Source organism: Misgurnus anguillicaudatus, chromosome 15 (genome assembly GCF_027580225.2).
Source record: "Misgurnus anguillicaudatus chromosome 15, ASM2758022v2, whole genome shotgun sequence".
NCBI classification, from domain to species: domain Eukaryota; kingdom Metazoa; phylum Chordata; class Actinopteri; order Cypriniformes; family Cobitidae; genus Misgurnus; species Misgurnus anguillicaudatus.
The window spans coordinates 37,269,984-37,291,306 of record NC_073351.2 but is presented as its reverse complement, the minus strand read 5'-3'; the positions used below and the strand labels follow the sequence as shown (position 1 = coordinate 37,291,306).

At 38.6% G+C, this 21,323-nt stretch overlaps 1 protein-coding gene across 3 annotated transcripts in view; it reads left to right on the top strand.

Annotated features, from left to right (window-relative positions):
- Positions 1 to 237: 237 nt before the first annotated feature.
- homer2 (homer scaffold protein 2) overlaps positions 238 to 21,323 on the top strand; it is a 35,694-nt gene continuing 14,608 nt past the window's right edge. The window contains exons 1-3 of one of the 3 annotated variants that reach the window (XM_055174323.2): positions 239 to 578; positions 677 to 769; positions 13,473 to 13,629. In XM_055174323.2, coding sequence (XP_055030298.1) covers positions 768 to 769; positions 13,473 to 13,629 — 159 coding nt within the window. In that variant the 5' untranslated portion in view covers positions 239 to 578; positions 677 to 767. Of the gene's footprint in view, positions 579 to 676; positions 770 to 1,128; positions 1,289 to 13,472; positions 13,630 to 21,323 lie in introns of those variants that run through there. The other 2 variants (XM_055174324.2, XM_055174322.2) reach the window with 2 other exon arrangements.

Here is a 21,323-nt window from a genome sequence, read left to right as displayed (position 1 = left end):
GCACACTAGAAAACTGATGGTGTGAACGGCCTGGGTCATGAAGGGTCACCGGTGACGGTAATGCGACCTCTGGCCGTAGGAATCGTGACCGGACTTCCGTTCATCACTGCGTTCAGGCCAGCGCCGGTCCCCGCGGCTGTAGCCCCCGCGGTGCCGCTGCTCCGGGACTCTACCGAAATAATGCAAACGTGTATTGACCATGCAGTGGCTAATGTATTTAATAATACATCATGTTCTGTCTTTCATTACCGGTTATCTCTGCGTCCACGTGCTTTCCAGTCCTCAAGCACCGGCGGTGTGTCGGGTGCGCGCTGCCTGTACCGCTGAAACTCTGCGTCCTCCGCGCTAAACCGGGACGCGAAGCTTGTGTCATAGTCCGTGTCGCGAGACATGCCTAAATAATACAGAGATAAACAACCAAAACGCAAAATGATTGGGTGAACGAGACGAGCGGTGACCCAACCTGAAGAAACGACTAATAATACTGCAACACGTGACGTGCAACTCTTATTTCTCTCCCTCGTGGTTTCTCCAAAGGTTCCGGGTTTACCATTTCGTTCACACGCATGGCAACTGATGTATGTATTTTTTATTCCATACCTTAAATGTAATTCATATATATTATATTGTATTATATAGTAATTTGAAGTTGTGTGGGTCGGTTTTGTTTTAACAGCGGGTTTGTTTTCACTGGATTAATGAATAATGCAGATCAGTTGATCATTTGACGCGGATTCGTGCAGCGGAATATTTGGCGTTCTGCAGATATGTAAGTGTCCATAACTTTTAAACTTCAGTAACGTACAAACAAAACCAATCAATTTATCAAAGATTTATGTCGACACGGGTGTAAAGGCAAACATTAAATGCGTGCGCGTGTGTGGCTTCGCTATATTTGTGATGGCCAATGAACACTGAATCATGACAAACACCGACACAACGTGTGTGTGTGTGTGTGTGTGTGTGTGTGTGTGTGTGTGTGTGTGTGTGTGTGTGTTGCGATGTGAGCGTGTGTGGGATGATCCACGGCGCGTCTCTCTCTCTCTCTCTCTCTCTCTCTCTCTCTCTCTCTCTCTCTCTCTCTCTCTCTCTCTCTCTCTCTCTCTCTCTCTCTCTCTCTCTCTCTCTCTCTCAGTACAAGCAGATCAAAGCAGCTGAAACTTACGCGTCTTTGAGATCGGAGTGCGGTTTTGTCGGAATATTTCGATCCATGTGCGATATTTTTGATTGATATTGCTGAACAGGTTTAATACCAAGAACAGATCTGATCTGCAGTCAGGGAAATGGGGTGAGTGATTCACTGCTGAACCGCTTTAACTGTTGTGTTTTTGCCTGCAGTGATTTCTTTATGAAAGTACAAAGTACACGGTTGTATAAAGTTTGTCTAAAATTAGACGTGAAACAATATTTGACAGAATCCAGTAAATATTCATTCTGTATGTTAAGGAATTACTGTCACGCACGGATGTATTCTTGAATTTAGTTATGTAGCTTGTAACTTGTTTTTAAAAATTAAATTAAAGAGTGTGTGTGTGTGTGTGTGTGTGTGTGTGTGTGTGTGTGTGTGTGTGTGTGTGTGTGTGTGTGTGTGTATGTGTATGTGTGTGTGTGTGTGTGTGTGTGTGTGTGTGTGTGTGTGTGTGTGTACAGCAGGTGATTTTTCACTTTTATTGAGCAGCCCCCTTTCACAAACATCTTGTCAACTTACTGTCTTAATACATACGAACAGAAATTTAAAGGGAGAAAGTGTGTGTGTGTGTGTGTTCTGCTCTAAACGAGTGCTGCTGGGTTTCTTAAGAAAGCTGAAGGACCAGTTTGTGCAGTCAGATGTGTTTTTTTCACCCTAACTTAATGATACAAGATTAAAACTGTCTTGTATGTTATTGTTTGTCTCTGCTTTAGTGTGTTCTTGTCAGACTCTCATTGATATGCTCTAAATCAAACCCCTTCCATTAAATACCCCAGATATTATCTGTCCAGTTTCTATATGGAGACAAAACTGTAATGGTCCACATGTTAGAGGGTTTCTATAAGTTGCAAATTGTAACATGTCTGCCATTTGACACTGTGAGTCTGTATGAATGAATGAATGTATTGGGCTTGGGCTTCAGCTTCAGGCTTTGGTTATAGATTAACCTCATTCACTACATAAACCCGTCGCTGTGTCAAATGAATGATCTGTTGTTTGTGACAGCAGAAGCTGTCAGGCTGGAAACCTAAAGCACAGCACGTTGAGGTAGCGAAGCCTTGACGTCTGTCAGGGTCACATGTAGACTGTAGGCTGTAGGGATCCTCTTCCTGTTCGCTGGGGCTGGAATGAGACGTTACACTGGAGTGGCTATTTAAAGCCCGTTCAAGAGACCGGACCTTCACCCTCCGGCTAATCTCCAGTAACGTTCGTGGAAATGTGTCACATCTGCAAAGAAACTGCGGGTCATGCGTTACAGCATTTGCGTGTTTCTGGAGACCACACCGATATACTTAACCATAGTAGTTACTGGCTGGTAAATGACAGCAAGTGTCCAGTGAGGACAGGAGTTTCGATCAGCAGATGGTGTTGGTCACAACCATCTGCTGTTGCTCTGGGGGAGCCAACGTAAATGACTTAAACTAGCAATGCCGGAATGGGTTATAGTCTTTTTAATTTTACTGTGTAATTCCTATGTATGTCTGCAACATGTTTGCACTGTGTTGGTTGTCTTCTGCACTGAAAGCCAAATCAAAATCCTCTTGTGTGCACGCAAACCTACTTGGCAGTAAAGCTCGTTCCGATTCTGATAGGCAGCTCATGCTTGTAATCTGTAAATGTAAGACACTGCATGCTTGCTCAGAAAGCACACATTGGTGGAAATTGTAGCTCACCTGCCAGAGCGTAAAGGTCATGGTTTCGAATCCAAAGGAACATCCATCCTGATAAAATGTATTTTTATTTTGCATAAAGTCGCTTTGGATAAATGCGTCTGCCAAATGCATAAAATGTAACTCTTACCGACTGCCTCTGGTATGGTAAAATGAACAGATATTGATTCAGTCTAGCGCTGGGTCTCGCAAATGACATTGCTAAATTGTGAATGCCTTTCTCAGTTGGGCTGGTGTTATCAGTGATTTACTTTCATGATACACAAGATGTCTTGACGTGATCGGTGTGGATACAATTAAAGGTTAACATGATTAGTGACCTGATGTTCTGGTCAGTCCAAACACAGCACGTCTAGCTCACGCAAGTCCCAAAATCCATGTTTATTTAAGGGTTAATAACCAGCAGTAATGTTGGAATGAAATGTCATGCTAATAGTAACTTTAATAGAAACTAAGATGACCAGTTTTGTAGTTTCATAAATTTTTTCGAGCTGGTCGACAGGCAGAATGGAATGTGTGTCGTGTCTAATAACAACACAGAGCTCCGCACGCTCTTCACTGTCTGCTCCAATTAGATCACAGCTCATTGAGTGTGAGGTCAGAGTTCAGGTTGGGTTTCTGTGTACCGGTAGAACCACATTCCAGGCATGGTTCTGTTGAGACTTAGGAATCTTCTAGATTGTTTGGTACGATAATGAAATCACAATGACGAGGATCACTATTCACCTTTGAGTTACGCTGCAGTAACACAGAAACGTGATGTGATGGGGTTGGGTCACATGACTGATGTCACTTCATCTCTGTTTCTGCTCTATGAGAGGATATGTCATTGTTCTTTGGGATGTAACCCTAATGATCGAAATGATGTCATCCGTGTATGAATTTATCAGGATTGATTTACTGGTGGTTTATAGCCGTGGTCACAAGGGTTGAAGGTGAACGTAGGAAATCAGCATCAGGATTTCCAGTGTTCAAATTACTCTTGATATTAAATTGTAAATTGTATGAATTTATATATCTCATATCATGTAGAGTTCTTTCTGGTTCTTGAATCTGATTGGCTAAGAACTCTTCCCAGGCGTGAGATATTGTACCGATAACATAATAGTAAGCGCTTCACCGTTTGTATAATTCCGCCACCTACTGGTCATTTTAGTATTAGTGAGTGGGGCTCCTTTAAACACGTGAGTCATACACGCATCGGCTGGTTACCGGTTTCAAGGTATACCTAGGTTTTAAACAGTCAATGTTTCAAAACCACTAAAATGTTCTGTAATACCGTCTCCAAGGTATGAGCTGTGTTTATACAAAAATCATTAAATCAATTAAGTCATACGATTGATTTGTTGTTTACATTTAATTTACATTACGAAAATATTATATATTTTTTGAAAGCATATTATAATTTAAATGATTTATTTTTACCTGGCATTTGAAAATAACAATTCAATTCAATTTTATTTATATAGCGCTTTTCACAATAGTTAATTGTTTCAAAGCAGCTTTACATTAATAGATGTATGAAACGAGCATAGTAATAATGTAACGAGCATAGTAATAATGTAACGTATACAGTAAAGTAGTAAGTTAAGCCAAAGGTGGCGGACTCTCCAGGGGATGAAAAAACCCCCTAGGAGAAAAACCCTCCTGGCTAGTCCAGGGGGAAACTCCTAGGAGGGAAAAAACCCTTGAGAGAGATACATATATATTTATATATATCAATACTATCGGGGTATGTTAACGGCTAAGCGAATTAAACTGGTTCCGCCTGTGGTCGCTGCTCAGACATCGGCTGGGCATCTCGTAGAAAGACGGTCAGTAGATCAGCGGTGTGATGACGTTCACGGTTGCAGGAACTGGGTCTGTTTGTCTCATTGTCCTGGGGGTCGAGGACGAGACAGGGAGAGAGAAACAGAATCCTATTAGCGTAGGGGCTGTTCACATGTAATGCAAGTGTCATACAGTATAGTGGTTTAAGTCAGCTCAGTTCCAGACAGGCTACCTATTGCGGCATAAGTATATTACCCAGTATGAGGTATGTGAGTGCTTTGTTCTAGTCAAACGAACTATTGCGGGATAAGTACATTTATGTGAATGCTTTGTTAAAGAAGAATGTCTTAAGGTTGCAGATCTAGAAGCACGCATCCGAAAGCTAGTTGAGGACAGTAAGACCGCTGATGTTAATGTTACAAACACTGTTTCGGGTGCGCCTAGTGTTAAGCGTAATACACATGGCTCGGTTCAAGGCGGCTGACTAACTGGGTGACTGTCAGGCGGCGTAGTCACGTACGGCACCCAACTAGCGCTCCTGTAGTAATATCTAACAGATTTTCTCCACTCAGCAATACACCGGCTGAGACGTCTGTTAAAAGTGCCCTGGTTATTGGAGATTCAATTCTCAGGAACGTTAACATTGAGGCACCAGCCACCATAGTCGATTGTATATCGGGAGCCAGAGGGTCTGACATTAAATCCAAACTTAAAGTGCTGGCTAATGCTAAATGTAAGTTTTCTAAGATTGTTATTCACGCCGGCACCAATGACACCAGACTCCTCCAGTCGGAGATCACCAAATATACTATTAAAGAGGTGTGTGAAATTGCAAAAACCATGTCAGACAATGTAATATGCTCTGGTCCCATCCCCGACTACTGGGGGGATGAAACTTACAGTAGATTAGTGTCTCTTCATGGCTGGATGTCAAAGTGGTGCCCTCAGCATAACAATTGGAAGCATTTCTGGGGAAGACCTGACCTGCTAAAGAGAGATGGCCTCCATCCGTCTCCGGAAGGAAGTGCTATACTCTCTAGAAATCTTACCAATAGTCTTACTTTTGATATTGTCTGACTATCCAGGGCCCAGGTCAGGAAACAGACAGATCGGCTTACCCATCCGTCTGTTTGCTGCCTTGACATGTCAAGATCACATATATCCCAGCACATAGAGCCTTTTTTACCAGAGTATCAACACATTTCGACTGTGTCTGTTCCTCGAACAAATAAATACAGAGCACCGTTTACCTCGTCTCGTACAAATCTTATTAACATAAAATTAGAACACAATACATTAACAGATGAACCTCAAATGTTAAAATTTGGCCTTCTTAACATTAGATCGCTTGCCAATAAAGAACCTATTATCAATGAAATAATTACAGACCAAAACTTAGATGCACTCTGTTTAACCGAGACCTGGCTTAAAGCAGACGACTACATCAGTTTAAACGAATCCACCCCACAAGACTATTATTATAAACGCGTACCTCGTTTAAAAGGGAGAGGGGGTGGTGTAGCTACAATATACAACAAAAACATTTAAAGTAAACCATAAATATGAACTAAAATTAAATTCATTTGAAATAATGCTGTTAAATATGAAAATAAATGATCGTAACAACAAACAGCTTTCGTTCGTTTTAGCTACCATCTACAGGCCTCCGGCCACCACACAGATTTTCTTAAAAAAATAGCAGACTTCCTGTCTGAGCTTACAGTCACTGTAGATAAAGCTCTTATCGTTGGTGATTTTAATATCCATGTGGATAACCCAAAAGATGCATTAGGACGTGCGTTTATGGATGTTCTAAATTCTCTCGGCATTAGACAAAATGTGTCAGCGCCCACGCATACTCGTAAGCACACATTAGACTTAATTCTGTCACTCGGACTCAATATTAATGACATCGAAATATAACACCAGAGCGATGCAGTTTCAGACCATTGCCTTGTGTCATACACGATACTTCTAGATAGGACCGCTCAGTCTACAACATACTACAGATTAGCCAGAACAATCATTTCCACCACTAAAGATAGCTTTATTAGCACTCTTCCAGACCTGTCTCGAATGAAACATGTAGCAGATAACCGTGAAGATCTGGATATTATAATAGAAAAAATGGACAACGTGGTACGCCGTATTTAACCGGGAAGTGATACGACTCTTCCTCATTTACATAAACAAAGTGATATCGATTGGTTAGATACGATCTAAACCAGGCTAATGCCTGACCACTGATCCCAACATAGTTTTTTAGTCTATTAAGTAAGATTCTGTGATCTATTGTGTCAAAGGCTGCACTAAGGTCTAGTAATATAAGGATTGAGATTTCACCATGATCGGATGTTAAAAGGAGGTCATTTGTAACTCTAAGCAATGCTGTCTCTGTGCTATAGTACTACTTTTCATATGTACTATCACTATGAATGTGCGTAGCTGGCTTGCCACTTCTTTTTCTAATATTTTAGAAAGAAAAGGTAGGTTTGAGATTGTTCTAAAGTTATTAAGATCTCCCTGGTCAAGGTTTTTTTTTTTTTAATGAGCGGTCTAATAACTGCTAGTTTGAAAGCTGTTGGAACGTATCCTAATTCTAGAGATGAGTTAAAGATATTTAGTACCGTGTCTGACACTACAGGAAATGTCTCTTTAAGTAATTTTGTGGGAACGGGGTCTAATATACAGGATGATGATTTAGATCACCAAAGATACTATTAAAGAGGTGTGTGAAATTGCAAAAACAATGTCAGACAATAACACATTTTAGTGTTACAATGGCAATACCGCAACACTGTGAAACCATGGTATTTTTGCTAAAGGTTATCATACCACCAGAATCTTATACCGGCCCATGCCTACAAACACACCTGTAAACACTATGGTAATATATCGCCTCTCAAAAAAATACAGACGTCATGTTCACCTATTAATTTTTTTTATTTACCCTTTATTTTACCAGGTGATGTCCCATGGAGCCCTGGAGCAACAATTACACAAATTACACAGAATCACAGAAACAGACACAACAAACAATACAAATTTACAGCCTATGTATAAAACAATTTAAAACACAAAGGGGTCATTAAAAACATGTACATTGTTCAAATTTATAACATTTAAGTAATTTGTGAAATAAATGTGAAATAAAAACAGAAAGCTTTAAATCTTTCTGGAGCAAATTCCAACACCAAGAAGCAGCATAACTAAAAGCAGTCTTACCAAATTCAGTTGTTTTACATGGGATATTTAACGCCAGAATATTAACGGAGCGGAGATTGTAAACGGAATGATTCCAGGTCAACAGACTGTTTAGATAACTGGGTAAATTACCGTTAATAGCTTTGTAAATAAAAATATGCCAATGGAACCATCTACGCAAACCTAAAGAGCTAAAACCAGTTGCCTCATAGAGACGACAATGATGAGTATGTGATTTGGCATTAGTAATGAACCGTAATGCACCATGGTAAACTGTGTCAAGTGTATGCAGCAATGTAGAAGCTGCATGCATATAAATAACATCCCCGTAATCCAACACTGGTAAAAAAGTAGCACTAATCAACTTCCTCCTAGCTTGATAAGTAAAGCAGAATTTATTTCTAAAATAAAAACCAAGCTTTAATCTCAACCTCCTCACTAATTTCTCAATATGAACTTTAAAAGTTAGCTTTTCATCAATCCACAAACCAAGATATTTATAAGATGAAACATTTTCTACACACTTCCCATCCAATGTGAAAATGGATAGGGCGGTTGATGAGTGTGCTGTGCGAGACTTTGTAAACTGCATCACCTTAGTTTTACCAGCATCTATTACAAGTCTAAGTTCAATGAAAGTAGCTTGTAACTAATTAAAAGACTGCTGTAGTGATTGATAAGCTTGAGCTAGGGTGGGAGCGGAACAATATAATACTGTGTCATCTGCATAAAGGTGTATTTTGCCATTGTCTACTATAGAACCAATGGTGTTTATGTAGATGGTAAATAAGACCGGACCGAGGATAGATCCTTGAGGGACACCTCGCCGGACCCCCAGTGGTGAAGAACTATGCCCATCGACAACAACAGTTTGAGTTCTGTTGGCAAGATAGTTTCTAAACCAATCCACTGCCTTAGTGCCCAAGCCAATATCACAGAGCCTCTTAAGCAGGATACAGTGATCAACTGTGTCGAATGCCTTTGACATCTTATTGTCAAGGTCACAGATGATATCATTAAGCACCTTGACAGTGGCAGTAATGGTGCTATGCTTAGCCCTGAAGCCTGATTGTGCCGGGCTAAGTATGTTATGATTTTGTAAAAAGCCCTTAAGTTGGTTGTTTACTAAAGACTCTAGGACTTTTGCAAGTACCGACAATTTAGAAATTGGGCGGTAATTATCGAGAATGGAGGAGTCCCCCCCTTTCAGCAAAGGCAGCACATGTGCTGATTTCCAAACATCTGGTAGGACATTTGAAGACGGGGACAAATTAAACATTTATGTAATAAGCTCCACTATAATATGTGCAGATAGTTTCAATAAAGCAGGGTCTAGGCCATCAGGACCAGCTGATTTCCTAGTGTCAATTTCCTGAAGAGCCTTAAGCACTGCAGATGAAGTAATGGGTCCAAAGTCATATCCATCACTGACCAGAGAAACAGGTGAATTATGTTGGAGGGGTGAAAAAACCTGTCCTTTAGAGATTTCTTCAGGATATGATTGTTCGAATATGTCCACTGCCTTAATGAAAAGATCATTGAAAGCATTAACAATATCATTTTTGTTTGATATCTGTTGGGTGTCTTTAACTATATGCTATTGCGTGATAGGTCGATATAGTCATTATTGCAACAAGCCTAGTTGAAGAGTAAATAAAGGATTAAGAAGCTTGGACCAGATTGAATAGCAGGAAGTGATCACACTCAAGCTTACAGTGTGTGCTTTTCCATAGCTGGATGCTATGTAAGTCATGCCTTTTGTTGTTTTCCCTGTTTGCGGTTTCAAAATCTGTGTTATAAGACTGCGTACAATGTTATGGCGCATTTGAGCTGGCTTTGCGTGGACATGATGCTCAGATAATCCAATATGTTTTTCATCGCAACAGACCGAAAACACAGCTCAAAGTTCCCTTAAACATATGCTTGTGCTGCGCAACTGAAGCAAAAAGAAACGTACTGGCCTGTGATTAGGCAACTTTACTGTGTGTGTATGTGTGTGTGCTTGCATGCGCATTTCAGAGGTCGCATTAACAGAAAATTGTCCGTACGGTGTAATGGAAGAGCGGGAGACCATTCTCCAGAACAAAAGTAAAACTGTAACAAGACGTCATATGTCTGGTACAGTCACAAAATCTAATGACAATAGAGTCTGCATTAATCTGCCTTTGTGCGTTTATTACACCAGATGGTTTCAGATTAGGGGTGTAACGGTAAGCAAAAATCATGGTTTCGGTGCGTACCTCGGTTTAGAAGTTGCTGACGCATTCCTTATTCTCGCTGTCACAGAAAGTGTGTCTCATGATTGCGTAGCAACGAAAGATGCGCAACCTCTCACGCACTTTTGAAAGAACAAAACAGCGCGTTGACATGCGTTTAATGCGCTTTTAGACACGACACGTAAGCGGCCCGTAAACGTTTACATCAATAATCAAACAAATATACAACCTTGCAAATACAAATCTTTCTGCGGGCCGAATTATGTTACCGTATATGTTTGACAGAAGACTTGCGCTGAACGCTGAGACTTCCGCCACTTAATATGTTTGTGTGGAAACGCACACAACATATTATGTTACACCTATGTTCCGCACACAAAAGATTGCATTCGCCATTCGGTGCACATGTGCATCGTGCAGAAAGCCCTGTACCGAAACGGTCAGGTATGAATACACGTACCGTTACAACCCTATTTCAGATACAGTGTCATGAGTTTAATTCAATACAGATTTTAACACGTTTGTTGATATTTTAATTGTAATAGAAGTATTTTGTGATGTTGATTTGTTCATATTTGCCTGTTGAGCACAAAGTTTGTGTGTTTTATCGCCTCCGCTGTCACTGTGAGAAAAAAATCATTCATTCATCTGCTTCATGTGATGTTAAACATGTAAAGTGAAGTGATGCACAGTCTCCGTTTATCTGTTCTCTCTTCACAAATAAATAAACACATTCTAACTTGTATGTTCATCTTGTAAGTTCATGATTAGAAATAAACATGTGAACAAAAACAGTTAATATCATTAAAACATAAAATGATGGATAATAATTGACTGACGTAATCTTTACAACACCGGGATTGGAAAAAGTAGATCTTACTTTGACAGGATACCAAAGTCCATTTAATTAAACGTTAGGACGCAAAATAACAGTCAATGTTATTGTACTGCTAGATGGCTCTGATGTATCCAACTCGAAATCTGATCGGTTAAACCAACAGCTTCATTGCCATTTATTTTAAGCTACAGGCGCCAGCACTGTTGATTCTGAAGGCCTCAAGGCAGATTTCCTTGACCATGGCAACACATGATGGCTGAAATTTGATTTGGATAAAAGACCCAACATAAAAATACACAAAATACACCAAACCAGAACGACAGTGAGCCTTTTATGTTGCTGTAAGATCAAGTCAAAGCAATGTCGACCATGACTGTGATTGGAGAACGGCTACTCATTTTTTAAAACTGTTTAAAGATACAATTTGTATTTATGTGCCGAAAGATGGCGCCAGATCAAACAAAAACAATGATGTTGTTTACTGACGCTCTGAAGCAGCGTGGAATTATGGGATTTGTAGTCTTTAACTTTAGCCATCAATCAGACGTGAACGAGAAATCACGTTGATGGATAAGGTAATCAAGTCTTATAAATGTTGCGTTTGATGACATCGTTTATTTCATTATGTAAGTTTATATGTGATGTTCAAAACGAAATTGTTAGTCATATTGATATTACAGTATTAGTCCAAATTCGATGGTAAACACAGCTCAGAATTAAGTTTTCAACTTACAATGATTTTTCACATAATGTATTGACAGTACAAATCTTATTGTGAAGTGTCTTAAAATGACCATTTATATTGCTGTACAATACCTTTTGATGTGCATATCGTCCGCGGGAAGACGCGCTGATTACAGTCTACACACTAATGTTGTGATCAATATAATAGCATACGTTTTTTGAAGGGTTACGAATCAAAACAACTCACCCATCGCGTAAAACACAAGCAGGATCAGAATCTCACAATACCTTTGATGTGCATATCGTCCGCGGGAAGACGCGCTGATTACAGTAATGTTGTCATCAATATAATAGCATACGTTTTTGGAAGGGTTACGAATCAAAACAACTCACCCATCGCGTAAAACACAAGCAGGATCAGAATCTCACAATACCTTTGATGTGCATATCGTCCGCGGGAAGACGCGCTGATTACAGTAATGTTGTCATCAATATAATAGCATACGTTTTTTGAAGGGTTACGAATCAAAACAACTCACCCATCGCGTAAAACACAAGCAGGATCAGAATCTCGGTCTAGTTAAATGTTGTCGTGAAGCTCTCTCTATCCAGATAATGCAACACCAAATTGATCCTCCCTCGTTTTGTTCTAAACTCTTCTTGGGTCGTTTGGTTGGCCCGTACGCTTACAGGAGCTGACACAACCAGCGGCAGACGGTACAGAGATATCCATAAGCAAGCGCATAGTTCCGCATTTGTCCACAACACTGGCTGCGTCCGAAAACTCAAGGCAGTGAGGACTGTGAGGACTTGTGGCCTTGCTCCCTCATGAGGACATGACTTCGGCCTCGGAGGCCTGAAGGCCGCTCAGAGAAAGGCTTTCCGACGCACTTCAAAGGCAGCGTGTTTGAAATAAAAACAGAGAGCGCCTTTGTGATAACTAATCACATATTTGAAAACTACAATACTAATTTCTCACTAGAAATGAAATTAAAATGCTTAAAAAGTGAAAATATACGTTTATTTTCACTAAATTTGTGCTCCAGCCGCTTCCTTGGCCGCCATTTTATTTTTTCGAGCTCGACCACTGTTGTCATGTGGGTTACGTCAGTAAAGGCGGTGACAAAGGGTCACATGGATATTAACGTCATTGACAGGAGACTGCACTGCCCCGTGTCAATGTTTTGAATGGAAATTTTCTCACGATTTACAAGTAGTAGAAAACATTACAGATATTGATAGTAATTAGCTGGACAAAATCTATAACACTGGCCTAGTGGTTTTTGGAGATTTTATTGCAAATATCTTACAAATTGCACCTTTAAACTGTATGGCTAGATTAAAGGGATAGTTCACCCAAAATTAAAATTTGCTGTTTATCTACTCACCTTCAGGACATCTGATGTGTTGGTGACAATTTTTTTATTAGAACAATGAAGAAGAGATTTTGCAGAAACCCCAGTGCTCTGTGGGGAAGGATATACAGGAAGTCCATTTAAGGAAGTCGCTTAACACTGCCGCCATATTTGCAACACCGCCAGGTCTTTTTAGAACAAGACAAACAAGAGCTGTCGATTTAAAGTCCCTTTCCTATTGACGATCTTTCCATTCATATCAATAGCAGTGATGCATCTTGTTAATATGAATTATCTTTGCTGGTTTTACCCTCCAGCTGATTTATCCCTTTTAATCCCAACGATCCACACCGTCTTTTTACTCACATTCATAACTGGATATTACAGATTGATTTCTTTGATTGATAAGCAGGATCATGAACGGTCATTAGGGTTTGTAATTTTGAAGCCGAAATGTCTGATTGTACACTGTGACCTGTCCTTTATCAAGTAAAGCTATATGTGATACATACACTGATGCTGTCCTTTTGTTTGTGTGTCTGTCAGGGAGCAGCCCATCTTCACCACCAGAGCTCATGTCTTCCAGATCGACCCCAGCACCAAGAAGAACTGGGTTCCAGCCAGCAAACAGGCTGTGACGGTGTCATATTTCTATGACAGCACACGTAACAGCTATCGCATCATCAGTGTGGATGGGTCAAAGGTCAGAGAGGTCATCTTTTAATGCTACTTCACACTGATCGAACAAACTCAATTCATTCTGAAATAGAGTGTCGGTGTTTGTTGGATCAATGTGTATTAAGCTTTTACTGGGGGTTTAACAGTACAGAAGTCAGAGTTCAGTACAGCGGGTAAAATGTCAAATCCCAAATGCTTGGTTTCTTTTCATTTACTTTGAAAAGACAATCGTGAAAATGATTGATTTATTCTCGCTGTAGCAGTTACAGTACAGCACTTTAGTGTATTAATAAGCACACTTGTGTAAACCCTTTTTGTAGGGCTGAGAAGTTATATAACTCACTATTTAATCATTTGCACAGCATTTTACAGTCTTACAGAATATGCCATTCGAGGGTGACGCACAAGTTTTTAATACTAGAAGATGCACCAACATCTCCTTGTCCAAATCCTTTATACTTTAAGCATGTTTTATTATATAGGGTTAAAATCAGCACTAAACTTTATATACCCAAGCTCCTTTATAATGTTATTATTCTAACATATAATGTTAAATAGTCTTCAACCGAATATAATTTTATACTTTTTTCCAAAATTGATTGTAAAAACTTTAAATAGTTTAGGTAAAAATGATCTTGCTATAAAATTTGCCATAGAAGCTAGCCTGGCTAACACCAGACCAGTCTCATAGAGAATGAGACGTGGTCTGGGAACCATGTGCTCATTTTCTCGTATTTGAGGCGTGGTTTACGAATGCCCAGAGCCGTTTATAGGGCACGACGAACATCTATCAAATGCATCTGTACGTAGCTCATACCCAATCGTTTCAATAATACCAGATGATGTATGTAGAGCGACATCAATTCAAACGTAAACGTCTTGTATCGGTACGTGTGCACAAAGCTGAAAGTTATGCAACTAAACTCGTAGCTGTATATTGATATTGAAAAGCAACACAATTTAGTGGCACTGTGCTTTCTGCTCCTCCCCGTTCTGTGATTGGTTCCTTATTTCACGGGGCAAAAAAGGGCCAGAATTGCCATGCTAGACTTGCAGCATGAATAAATTTGCGGGAAACCCAGGATACATAGAAGCTGGAAACAAACAAACAAACAACCCCCTTCTTATCCAATACTTTAAATGTATGGAACATTTATTATGATTTCAGAAATTAACATATAATCTTATATGATATTAAACCAAATGGCGTGCTGTCAGAGGGGAGGGCTAGGTGCTCAGAATATTAGCCCGTACCTGTAGTACTCTCCCCTTCTTAACTGGGTTAGATGCTGCAAAAAACTGTCATTGGACAGGGGTGAGGAACAGCTATACACTGTATATAGAGATCTCTTCATGGTGATTTGTTGGATTACATGACCATGCTACTCCTTCTTTTAAAAAATACTGACTGGTTTGTTAAACCGATAGATGATGAATAAAACCAAAGGCTAATAAAACATTAACAAAATATACAAGAGATTGTGTTAAATTTAGTTTCATACACATGCACTCTAATCACTTGTTTTCTGAAAACCATAAATACCATAGTAAAACCATAATACCTTAGTTAAACCATAAATACCATAGTAAAACCATAAATACCATAGCAAAACCATAAATACCATAGTCTACCTGCAATCAGCGGAGACTCGCATGAACATTGTAAAGCCTTGCTTATGCTCGCTCCTCTTTCTCTCAGCACTGGGAGAGGGAGGGGCGAGCATAGGAAAGGCTTTACAGTGTCGACACGCCATCCTTGTGCTATCTACCATTTTGTGGATCGCATGTGATTGACTCAGATGTATTATGAAGATCCCTCCTTATGTTCGTCATCTGGCCGCTTGCACTGAACTATGATGTGTTCTGATGAATACGGTTACACCCCTAACCTTTACACTTTCACCTTTTCCATACCAGACTAATGATGCTTTGTTTCTTCTGCTAATCCTTCTTTCTTTATTTTGTTTTCCGTTGTATAAATGTTTTAGTTGATCATGGATTGAAAAGCTGTTGTTGGAATTGAGTGTTGAGAACAGCTACACACACACACACACACACACACACACACACACAGTTAACACATTATAGTTAACATGCTTTTGTCTTACTAATACATTCACTGCACTGTAAGTAGATTTCATAGGAAACAAGCCATGATCTTGCCGTTGCAAGCAGCAGATTCTTTCAGTTGATCAGCAGGAAGAGCTCTTGCTACTAATAACAAAATCCAGATCATATTTACACACGCACACACACACAAACACGCTGTGTTGAGAGGGTCTCCCTCTGCAGTGGGTTTACAGTTCATGTTGCCATGGAGATTTGGATCGGTCCCTCAGTATAAAGACAGCAGTGATGATGTCACAGCACAGACCAGCTGAGACACACACACACACACACACACACACACCTGCTGTTGTCATTCTCTGGGAACAGATACATGAGGAAACACTGAACATGTGTGTTAATGTGAATGACACCCACGCTTCTCTTCTTGGGCGTATTTGGTTTCTCTGTGTTGTAAACTCTAGGGAGCAAGGGTTCTGGTCCATGTGATATTTAAATGATTGTTTCCAGCCACCACATTGACTAGCGTCTAATAGATGGTACAGTACAGTTGGAGTAGGGGTGGGTGATAAACCGGTAGATATGATAAAGATTTTGGACTATCGTCTCTATCGAGGTTACGCACTAACGCCACTGTACTGTGCGTGTGCTCACGAAAACGTAACATTTGTACATGTATTAAGCACCGCAGTTTTAAAACACAAACAACAGTGCTATAGGTGCACGCTGTTTATATGTGAGAGGAGCATGCAAGTCGTACATCCGCTGCCCAAGTGCCCATTAAACGTGTGAGCATTTTGTAGTTTATTGGCCTTAAATACACATATGCATCAAAATTTCCATCTTTGCAAGTATCCTCATAAACGTGACCATTTAGGTCTTAAGAGAAAGTAAACAGATAAAAAAGAAATCGCATGTTAACAGTATATTGAATCTGGACTTTGTTCTTAAAGGGGAAGTTACCTAATTTTGCTCCAGTCTGTCACTCTTGTTTAATCAAACATTGAGAGAAAATCTCTCACTGCTCTAAACTAAATCACTTTTCTACCTTTAATAAGAGATAGAGAGCTGTTTGTATAGACATGTATAAAGATAAAAACAAACAAAACTCAAGCTCAGTGAAGATAAACAGTCAGTGATGAAAGAATAATAATAATAATAATAATAATAATGTGTATACATTATTATTTATTATTATTATTATTTCATTACTGACTGTTTATCTTCAGTGAGCTTGAGTTTTGTTTGTTTTTATCTTCTTTTTTTATGCTTGTATACGTTTTTGTGAGAATTCTATGGCATTAAATATTTAAATAACATAAAAACCTTATTATAAAATGACACCTTCTGGTTCTTCATTCTGATTGGTTGAAACGTGTTCTAAGCCGTGATAAAATACCCCAGTAACCCCACGGTTCAGACCGCATTACATAAATATCACTGCGCCACTGTTTCTGCGTACTGATTTATGAAAATAAACACCACAGTCTTTAATCATATTTTACATTTTTCTACAATTGCACAATTATGGCGATATCCAGATAAATGTCAATAAATACTGTTGAGTCATCTCGTCAAAAAAGAGAAAACACTTCTCTTTATTGTTCTTTAACATTAAATCCATATTTCCGCTATTATCCACTAGATCTTACCCAACTTAAACACTGACACATTCACTCAACACTAAAAACACTGTGTAAGTTTTGATCAAATCTGATCTCTTACAAAAGTTCTTCACAAAAATGGAATTATCTCCATTTTAATATTTAATTATTTGAGAGGTGATAAGAGAACAAATGAAGGTAGGATGAAACTGTATTTTTAAGCGGAGCGTCTGTTCTTTCATTTGATATTTTATGTTTATTTAAAGAAGAACATTTTTCTTGAAGCCATTAAACTAAAACTGGGTGGCAACTTAAAAAAAACCCGCTGACGGGGACAGAGTTGAGCATGCTTCCACGCATATTTGATCATCACTTCAACAGTTGCACGAAATGTATAAATCAGATGAATGTCAAGATGACAGTCTTAAATCATATTTTCATTGTGTCTTTGCTGGTTGGGAACTGCGCTCTATTGCAGCCACACTTGATTCTGAGGAACTACTTTGTTTGGCCGAAGAGTAATATTTGTACTAATATAATAACAACTTATTTGTGTTTTATTTGATGAAATCCTGCTATGTATAACAGTTTTATTAAAGCAATGGTAACCCACTGCTTTTTGGGGCTTATTGCTTTATTAAAAGATAAAAAACTACCATGATACATATTGCTATCATGATTTAAAATGAATCCTATCGTGATGTAAGATTTTGGTCATATCGCCCACCCCTAGGTTGGAGCTAGATGAATGGTTTTATGCATAAACCCTGTTATACAATCATTTCTGTGCTTGTTTAAAAGTTTGGTGTATTAGTGAGGAAAGTCAAAGGCATCAGTGGCAAAGAACCAAAAATACATTTTAAAGCATTAAAAAATATATTAAGCCCTTCATATATTTTAATTCAAGGAAATATATTCATGTCACATTGGAAGAAAAACTTTGTTACGAACCTGTAAACAAAACAGTTTTAAAAAATTTAAAATTAAATAGTTTCAACTTAAAAAAAATATATACTTTATAAAAATAACTTACTTATCATATATTTAAAATATACCTTTGGTCAGAGAAATATTTTTTTTTTTTGCCTTATGGGTTTTTATGAAATTATTAAAACACTGTTTAAACACTGGCATTGTCAAAGTTGATAATGGTTTCACATATGGCCAGACAGGTGTCATTATATTCATAACATTTTTAATGGAAAACAAACTCAGAGGGAGATGAAATGTTTTTGACCAGCAGATGGTGGAGATCGTTTCAGGTCATGTTCGTCTTTATCTCAGGCGGCAAGTGCGTCAATTATACCATTGAACGCGACTTAATGCATTAAGACTGCAATATTACATGCCTTATAGAGATTAGGCTGCTAAAGGCAAGTAGACGAGCCCAGCATATAAAAGTTTAGCGTTAGGTGTTTCCCTTAATAAAACAAAGACAATGATGTATAACGCGGCGGTGCCATAAGGCATTAAGATATAAAAAAACAAAAGTTCAGTACAAACCTTAAAAAAGCACATTTACAGGTAAGCAGATGAAACCAGAATATAAAAACCAATGAGTTTAAAGCTCACGTAACAGCAGTGTTGGGCATGTTACTGAAAATTTGTAATTAGTTACAGTTACTAGTTACTTCTTTTAAAAGTAACTGAATAACTCTACCAGTTACTGTATATCAAAAGTAATTAGTTACTTAGAAAAGTAACTTTTAAGTTACTTTTATGTCTGCTTTTTAAATGTAAATATGAACAGAAATTATCTTAATATGTAAACTTAGTTTATTTATGTATATCATTTAGACCATTTAGACAAATATTCTGCATGTTTACAAAAATATATAATGTGTTAAAATTGTGTAGTGTCTCTTTAAAAATTTGGAGACAATTGTGTCAACATGTCATATTTTCTAAAATAAATTATAATTTTTCTGATTTTATATTTATTTTAATAAGTCAGAAACGTCTCCGCTGTGTCCTGCTGACAGGCGCGATGCGCGTGCAGCAGATGAGGCAAATTATGGGTCCTCCGAAGGTTAGACCGTCTCATTTCAGTTCTCTTCGCGAACTTCTGAGCGCCTTCAAAAGGCCGAGTGCTCACCTTTTATCGCATGCTTAGTAGGGTGCAGCCCTTGAATTGGAACACAGCTTGTGAAGCTCGCCGCAGGGACTGCGCTCTTTGGTCATATATTGTTTGTTTTCTGTTGGATTTAAATGATACACAGGATTAAAGGAAGATATTTAATCAGAAAACGGAGTAGGCTACGTGGATTGTTTTGTCGGACGGACACAGAGCGAGTGGATTGTTTTGTCAGACGGACACAGAGCGAGTGGATTGTTTGTTCGGATACGGAGAGACTGAAACTAAAACTAAAAGCAAGCTCACACATACTATGGAGTTTTAACACGGGTGTACACAAAGTGTGAATATTTTAGTGGAAACAACAATCGCGGATCGTTCTCTTTCATGAAGCCGATGTAAACATCTAAGAATATATGAACATTTCTTAGATTTATTACCTTTGTGGACTAAAAATGCAAGTTGATGTCATACTGCGATTGCTTGGTAAAGATAATTTACAAACATGAGACCGGGTGGATTATGACTACCTAACCCTAATTTTTAAACAAAGGTATGTTGTCCCGTTTAGATTTTTCATGTTCATTCTAAATGCACTGTCAGCTATGATGAAGTGTAATGAATCATTGCGCCGCCAACTACGGCCCTGCGACGTCAGATATGTCTTGTCTATTTTTTACAAAATATAGTAACGCAAGTAACAAACTCATTTAAATTTCAGTAATTGTAATTGCGTTACTTGATTTTAAAAAATACTTTGTTACATGCTCGTTACTGCTAAAAGTAGTGCAGTTACAGTAAGTTAAGTACTTTGTAACGCGTTAGTCCCATCACTGCGTAACACACGCCGTTTTTCGTGGCGCTTTTCTAAGCGGATTTGGGGGAGGAGCTATATTTTGTGGCGTGGTGGCACTTTTGGGAGTACTTCGACTCGCCTGAAAAGTCCGCTCCCCTTCTCACTCTCATAATGGCAGAGGGAGGGTGTTACTGCGCCGAGTCGAAGGACTCCCAAAAGTGCTATTACGCCACAAAATGTAGCTCCTCTTTTGAATCCGCTTGGAAAAGCGCTACGTTTTATTTTGTACCACCAAACTTGCTCGTATAACTACTCGTCTTAAATAGGAAAAACGTTGATGTGTTTGGTCACTTCTAACTTTATCTCTGATTGGTACCATTGAATGAATGGGGCTAAGCTAAATGCTATCGAAGCGTCGCAGCGCGCTCCAGCGCTTACGTGCACGCACACAGATGATAGAGGGATGTATCAACAATTCATAGTTAAGGTAATAACATATTTTAATATTGACAATGACTAGACTATTCCTTTAATAAGTCAGAATGCTTGAAATACCATTGAACCACCCCTTTAAATACTTGTTAGTGTTTTTATTATATAAACCCGCATTGTAAGAACGTCTCTTTATATTAGGCTAAACTTTAAATGGGCTACGTTATTAAATGTAGCCTACATCACATTATTTTTCATCATCTTACAAGTTATAAAGTTTATCGTAGCAATGTAGGCACTCGGTTTGTTTCTGTCATTTGGCCTAATAAAATTAAAACTATTATAAATAAATATAATTTTTTTTACAGTTTTGTCTATGATTAGATGATAAAGACTAAAACTTCTTATCATTCCTCAAATATATGAAACATTAGCCTTTAGTGTTTGATGAGTGAAGAAAAGACTTATTCAAATAGTTATTTTGCGTTTGAAACACGCTGACACGCTCATTACAGATGTGTGTGGCAGTCCATTCACCGTAGAGGCTTCATCTTTTCAATGCTTTTTATCTGTTAAATATTTTTCAATACTCATAGGCAGGTACGACTCCTAGATGCAATTTGAGTGCTGATCTTCATGAATGAAACAGGAATATTAAAACTAAATGTCTATAAAAACAAGAACAAAGTTTGTGTTCTTTCACTCCGCTCAAAAAAAGTGCATACGCACAGTGGAGAGCATCCGTA